Source organism: Salmo trutta, chromosome 26 (genome assembly GCF_901001165.1).
Source record: "Salmo trutta chromosome 26, fSalTru1.1, whole genome shotgun sequence".
In the NCBI taxonomy this organism is placed as follows: domain Eukaryota; kingdom Metazoa; phylum Chordata; class Actinopteri; order Salmoniformes; family Salmonidae; genus Salmo; species Salmo trutta.
Genome location: NC_042982.1, coordinates 40,092,517 through 40,100,092, shown reverse-complemented (window position 1 = coordinate 40,100,092; position 7,576 = coordinate 40,092,517). Strand labels below are relative to the sequence as shown.

General features: G+C 44.2%; 1 protein-coding gene across 1 annotated transcript; it reads left to right on the top strand.

Moving 5' to 3' along the window:
- Positions 1-1,490: 1,490 nt before the first annotated feature.
- Positions 1,491-7,082, top strand: LOC115163766 (extracellular calcium-sensing receptor-like). The gene is made up of 9 exons (XM_029715932.1): positions 1,491-1,751; positions 2,189-2,483; positions 2,666-2,752; positions 3,003-3,269; positions 3,873-4,079; positions 4,234-4,506; positions 4,684-4,911; positions 5,156-5,279; positions 5,372-7,082. Exons 1-9 carry the CDS (start codon positions 1,498-1,500, stop codon positions 6,283-6,285), a joined length of 2,649 nt encoding a protein of 882 aa, XP_029571792.1. The 5' UTR covers positions 1,491-1,497; the 3' UTR covers positions 6,286-7,082.
- Positions 7,083-7,576: the final 494 nt, after the last annotated feature.

The following is a 7,576-nucleotide window of genomic DNA, read 5'->3' as shown; positions in this document are numbered from 1 at the left end:
TTTAAAACCTCTTAAGGATTGTACCCGATCAATTTTCGCCTAAAAAGATACACCCAAATCTAACTGCCTGTAGCTCAGGACCTGAAGCAAGGATATGCATATTCACTCGCCCGCTTAAGCCAGAAGCCAGCTGCACCAATGTGCAGGAAGAAACACCATTCACCTGATGTCCAAAGTCACCCTGCAGTCACCCGGCCTACCACAAGGAGTCGCTACAGCACGATGAGCCAAGTAAAGACCCATCCGGGCCAAACCGTCCCTAACACGGACGATGCAGGGCCAATTGTGCCCTTCCCTATGGAACTCCCAGTCACGGCCCGTCGTGACACAGCCTGGGATCAAAACCAGGTCTGTAGTGACGCCACAAGCACTGCAATCCAGTGCCTTAGACCACTACACCACTCAGGAGGCCTGTACACACCGTTTTTATTAATATATTGTACATTTCATCCAAACACACATTTCATTCACACTATATTTGACATTGCTTGTTCTAATATTTGTATATTTCTTAATTCCTTGTTGTTGTTGTTGAGTGTATTGTTATCTATTACTGCACTGTTGGAACATAAGCATTTCATTACACTCGCAATAACATTTTGCAAAATATGTGCACGCAACCAATCAAATGTTATTTATTTTTTATTTGTGTGTGTGTGTGTGTGTGTGTCTCTCGATTCATCACAGCATCAATATTAGCCTGGAGCTAGAGAACCCTTAACAGACACCAAGCAATAAACTGGTACATCTGTGAAGGAGGGAGAGAAGGGGGGAGAGGGAGAGAGAGAGAGAGGGAGGGAGAGTGAGAGAGGGAGAGGGAAAGGGAGAGGGGAAGGGAGAGAGAGAGAGATATAGAGATAGAGATAGAGAGAGGAAGAGGCAGAGAGAGGGAGAGGAAGCGGGAGAGGGAGAAAAACAGCTCACCTACAGGGCACATGGAGGAATAACTTGGAGGTGTGTAATAGTTCTTTCAATTAAATTCAAAGGGTTTAATTGGCATGGGAATCATATGATCACATTGCCAAAGCAAGTGAATTAACAAAAGTGAAGAAAAACAATCTGACAAAACTCACAAAAGTTTCAAAGAAACAGAGACATTTCAAATGTCAATATTATGTCTATATACAGTGTTATAACTATGTGCTAATAGTTAAAGTACAAAAGTGAAAATAAATAAACATGAATAAATACAACATGGGTTGTATTTAGAATGGTGTTTGTTCTTCCCTGGTTGCCCTTTTCGTGTGGCAACAGTTCACATACCGTCTTTCTCTGACACTCCTACGTCTCATCTTCTACCTGCAACTCTGACCCCCTCCCCCCGCCTCCCCTCCCCCTAACAACCCTCCCCCTGCCACTCCTCCCCCCCAAACTCCCTCCCTCTGCCTCCCCCCTGACAACCCTCTCCCCACCTTATACTGTCAACCTCCACTGACACTATAAAATAGAGGAAGAGAGAGTAAGCAAGAGAGAGAGGGGGAGAGACAGAGTACAGCTATGAGGGTCAGGCAATATATTAACCTTTACCTATCTATAATCATGATACTGAACTCCTCATCTCTGAGCCTTCTATTGAACTACTCCTCTGCCTCATCCTCTTCCTCGTCCTGTCGTCTGCGGGAGCAGTTCAGTCTGAATGGGATGTACCAGAAGGGTGATGTGATTCTGGGAGGTCTGTTTGAGGTCCACTACTTCACTGTGTTCCCTGAGCTATCTTTCACATCAGAACCCCAGCAGCTCTACTGTGAGGGGTGAGTATTCATCTACTGGACAGGACTGGACTGGATGTGTGTCTGCACCTCTCCTATAAAGGACAGATAGACATCCCTACTATAAGAAGCCTCACTATTATCAGTGTTAACAAACCCTGGTCCCGCAGACCTACTGGGTTCTTGTTACATTGGTGAACAGTATATTGGTGAATAGTACATTGCGATCTCAAAATATCTGTTTAATAATTGTGTGTATTCCATTGTTTTTAATCATTATTCCTGTTTTCTAAGCACATTTCTCTTTAAGATAAAGCTATTTTATTATCTATCCTTGACAAAAGTAATTTGTTTTCTCCTCCCAACCCCTTAAGAAAACAATCTCTCACACACACCCCTTAAGAGGTGCACAGGGTTCAACACCTCTAGAGTGATTTAAAACATTTACAAATTGATTGAATGTTCCTTTTCTCTGTCAGTTTTACCAGTTGTGGTTTCCAGCAGGCCCAGACTATGGCGTTTGCTGTAGATGAGATCAACAGAAACCCTGACCTTCTGCCAAACATCAAGCTCGGATACCAGCTCTATGACGACTGCCAGAAGCTGGGAGTATCGCTCCGTGCTGCCATGTCATTGGCCAGTGGGACAGAGAAAGAGTTCCTATTGGATGAGACATGTTCTGGGTCACCCCCGGTGCTAGGGATTGTGGGAGACCCAGGGTCCACAAACTCCATTGCCATCTCCAGTGTCCTAGGGCTGTTCCGGGTTCCCATGGTAAATCAGAAAGAATAGAAAGATGACAACATTATTGGAAATGTCCTTCTTGTATTTCAAAACCACAATTTGAGTGAGAAACAGCATGTTTAGGTCTTAAATGAGTCCAGGCATGAAACCTTTCTATTTCATTCATTTATTGAAGAATAAAAAAATTATCATTGTACATTTCACTCCCTCAGGTGAGTCACTACGCCACGTGTTCCTGTCTGAGCGACCGGAGCAAGTACCCATCCTTCTTCAGAACCATCCCCAGTGACGCCTTCCAGGTCTGTCTCTAAGAAGGCTACAATGACATGATTACACAGTGAACCGTCAGTTGCCATGTGTACTCACTATACACTTTATACTGTGTAACGACATTACTGTTAAATAAAAGGTTAAATCATTTAAAAAAGCTTAGATTAGGTTAAATTGAAGGTGACAAAAATAATGTATGTAGTTTATGTTGATCTCTCTATATTCTCCAGTCTCTGTAATAACATCAGTAATGTCTAATCTCTGTTGATGTGATCTCAGGTGCGAGCCATGATCCAGATCCTACATCGGTTGGGTTGGACCTGGGTGGGCCTGGTGTTCAGTGATGATGACTACGGAGTTTACGCTGCCCGGTCCTTCCACTCAAGCCTGGCCAAGTCAGGGGGCTGTGTGGCCTATTCCCAGGTCCTGCCCAAAGACAACCGCCCCACAGAGCTGCAGAGGATCGTGGGAGAGATCAAGAGCTCCACTGCTCGTGTGGTGGTGGTGTTCTCCAATGAGGCGTACCTGCTCCCTCTGGTGGACGAGGTTCAGAGATGATTTTATCTTAACACTTCATCTAAAATAACACTTACAATACATTCAGATTTTAGTATCAGAGGCTCTAATCCAGAGAGATTTACACTTACATTTACATTTTAGTCATTTAGCAGATGCTCTTATCCAGAGCGACTTACAGTAGTGAGTGCATACATTTCATAAATTTTTTTCTCCGTAGTGGTCCCCCGTGGGAATCAAACCCACAACCCTGGCGTTGCAAACACCATGCTCTACCAACTGAGCCACATGGGAAATGAGCCACACTTCATAACAATAATATTAGTAATACCATTTAGCAGATGCTTTTATCCAAAGTGACTTACAGTCAGTGATGTGTGCATATAGTTTATGTATGTGTAACCCCGGACAGTTAGTGCATCCATCCTAAGATATCTAGGGGGGGTCAACCACATTTCACAGTCATAGTAAGTACGTTTTTTCCTCAAATACATTCTACAGACATTATTACAGCCATAACAGCTGTAGGATTTTACCCCTCTCACAAACAACAGTATATAAAAGAGTTAGAGCATATTACCATTGTGGTGTTCTTGATGCCAAGATTATAAAATATAAAACCCGTTTTACAAGGTGGTGGTGCAGAATGTGAAGGGTCTCCAGTGGATCGCCAGTGAAGCCTGGAGCACTTCCTCTGTGTTTCACACACCCCGTCTCATGCCCTACCTGGGGGGTACCCTGGGTATCGCCATCCGTCGTGGAGAGATACCCGGCCTCAAGGACTACCTGCTTAGCATCCGCCCTGACGACCAACCTGCCAATAACCCTGGAAACAATATGGTGAAGTAGTTTGCTGTCTTTTAACTCCAACCATTTAATTACATTATACATTATGTTTAAAACATTTAAAAGGCTACTTTGACTACAGATACTACAATACAGAAGAAAAAAAACGATTTTTCCTCCATAACATTTCCTTCTCTGTTCTGGTAAGGTGAGACAGTTCTGGGAGGCTGTGTTTGGGTGCAGATTGGAGCCCCCAGCAGGTTGGGTGGAGGCTGGGGGTGATGTATGTACAGGTCAGGAGGACCTGAGGGATGTGGAGACTGACTGTGGGGACGTGTCTCAGCTCAGGCCGGAATATAATGTGTATAAGGCAGTGTATGCCCTGGCCCATGCCCTGCATGACCTACTGCAGTGTGTGCCAGGGCGAGGACCTTTCAGCGGGCACCGCTGTGCCAGCCTACAGAGACTGGAGCCCTGGCAGGTGGGACAAACACACACACAGAAACAGATGCAGATGTACACTTTGCCAATTGTTTACTTCTGTTTCCTGTTTTCTTAGTCAAGGTCCCCTGACTTCATACTGTCTTTTGACTACATAAACTCCTCCTCTCCGCTTCCCTCTGTTCCTTCCATCCCTCCATCCCCCTCCTCTGACCAGGTGGTCCATTACCTGGAGAGGGTTAACTTCACCACAGGGTTTGGCGATCGCGTTTCTTTCGATGACAACGGCGACGCCTTGGCAATCTATGACATCATGAACTGGGTGTGGCTCCAGGACGGGAGCGTGCAGGTGGAAACTGTGGGTGTGATTGACGAATCAGCCCCCGCAGGACAAGAGCTCACACTGGACGAGGACAGAATTTTCTGGAACTTTGAGTCAAAAAAGGTTATTTGTAAAGTTATATAGCTATATAGCATATTTCACTACTGCAACAGAAACAGTGTAAACTTATACCAGTGGAAGGAAAAGAAGCATTAAATATGGGTGTATAAATATGGGAGTATAAATATGGGCAAATAAAAGTCTGAAATTATCCCTCCTAGGAAGTCATTGTAAATAAGTATATGTTCTTTAACTGACTTGCCTACTTAAATAAAGGTAATATTCCCCCTCACCTTTGTCATTACAGCCTCCACGATCAGTGTGCAGTGAGAGCTGTCCCCCAGGCACCCGTGTAGCCAGGAAGAAGGGGGAGCCCGTCTGCTGCTTCGACTGCATCTCCTGTGCTGAGGGAGAGGTCAGCAACACCACAGGTCAGTGAAATTAATGTCATTTAAAGAATTTGAGGGTGGTTTGGGGCTGTAGAAAAGGTTTTCCACATATTCTTTGTCTGTCTTTCTGTCAGACTCGGCAGAGTGCTTGAGATGTCCAGAGGACTTCTGGTCCAGCCCGGAGCGTGATCTCTGCATCCCTAAGGGGGTTGAGTTCCTCTCCTACCAGGAATCACTGGGCATCTCCTTGATGACTGCCTCGTTGCTAGGAGCCCTCATCTGTGCAGTAGTCCTCGGAATCTTCACCCGCTACCGGAACACTCCTGTTGTCAAGGCCAACAACTCTGAGCTCAGCTTCCTGCTTCTGCTGTCACTCAAACTCTGCTTCCTGTGCTCGCTGCTGTTCATTGGCCGGCCCCGGCTGTGGACATGTCAGCTGAGGCATGCAGCATTTGGTATCAGCTTTGTTCTCTGTGTCTCCTGTATACTGGTGAAGACAATGGTGGTGCTGGCTGTGTTTAGGACCTCTAAGCCCGGGGGCAATGCCAGCCTGAAGTGGTTTGGTGCTGGGCAGCAGAGAGGAACAGTCCTGGTTCTCACCTCATTCCAGGCTGCTATCTGCACAGCCTGGCTGGTTTCAGCCTCTCCAACTCCACACAAAAACACGCGCTACCATAATGATAAGATTGTATATGAGTGTGTGGTGGGGTCGGTAGCAGGGTTCGGAGCGTTGTTAGGCTACATCGGCTTTCTGGCGTTCCTTAGCTTCCTCTTGGCTTTCCTGGCCAGGAATCTTCCAGACAACTTCAACGAGGCCAAGTTCATCACCTTCAGCATGCTGATCTTCTGTGCTGTGTGGATCTCCTTCGTCCCTGCCTACGTCAGCTCTCCTGGGATGTACGCAGACGCTGTAGAGATATTCGCCATCTTAGCTTCCAGCTTTGGCCTCCTGGTGGCGCTGTTCGGCCCTAAGTGTTACATCATCCTGCTGAGGCCAGAGAGGAACACCAAGAAGGCTCTGATGGGCCGGGCCACAACCAAGACATAGGGAGAATCTTCATTCCATTTCCTGGATTCCTCACGTCCTCTCTTCTCGCTTTCTTCTCAAAACCCATTAGATTAGAAGGTTTGGAGGGGAGGGATATCTAACCTTCTCATTCATTGGGTTTTGAAAAGTAGGCCGAGGAGAGAGGACACGAGGAATCCCGAAAATGAAATTGAGATTCTCCCATAGGCTCAATACCATAACAACAGTTTACAGTGGATTCCTATCCTCGTCTTCTTCATGTCCTCTGCGCTGATATGAAATATGAACACTAGGTGGAGGTACAATACCTGCTAGGGATTTGCTTCACACTCTTTCAGAGCAAAGAAAGGAAAGGAGACATGTATAGTAACAGATTATGATGGTCTCAAATAGTTTTTAGTAGCTCCTTTTAGTTTCCACTTCTGTTTGTAGTTTGATGGCATTAAATCAAATCAAATCAAATAGATTTAATTGTTATGTTAGTACCCTGGTGATGTGTAGCCTGTAATTGATTATAATTATGATGTTCTGTGACTAAATATTAATCACATAATAAATTATATATTTCCTTGGGCTGTTAAGTAGGCTTTTAATTTACTTCATTTGTCTATGTTTGTGTAGCTTTAAACTTCTAGGGGATAGGTTATCCTCGATGAGTGGGTTTCTGCATCGAAAGGTTTTCGATTGAATCATCACATTTTGTGGATAAGCATAACATCCCTGTTCCTTCTAAAGAATTCTGCTGCCACACTCATTCACCCATCAATAAATTATTCATTAATGCACATATTAATTTAATAAAACATTAGTTGAATGTGTTTTTATTGAACCGTTGAAATTTACAACGATATTTTATTAAAATATCAAGAAAATGTGTCATATGGGAAAAGAGAATTACACACCTTATAAAATGTGAAAGGAATGAACAACATTTTTCATTAACCATATCTAATTCAACTGATTGGTTTTCAGAACTGTCTTTCAGGGGAGAAATGGATGTCCTTAAAGTCTATTGATGATGGAAAAGAAGAGTAATGTTGTGATTCAGAGGAAGACGTTCTAAGTTGTGACTCACTGTTGATTCACTGTAGACTCACTGCTGACTCACTATTGAATCATTAGAAACATACACTACCAGTAGGGTAGGAAAGTCCTGTTCATTAGGTTTTGTCTGTTAAGTATGTAAATTGCTTGTAAGTATTAAACCATGTATCATGTCATTCTTTGTTAAGTATTTAACATACAAAACAATAGTGAGATGGTGTGATTAACTAAACACAATGAAGACTATATTTGGACATCATGTGTTTCT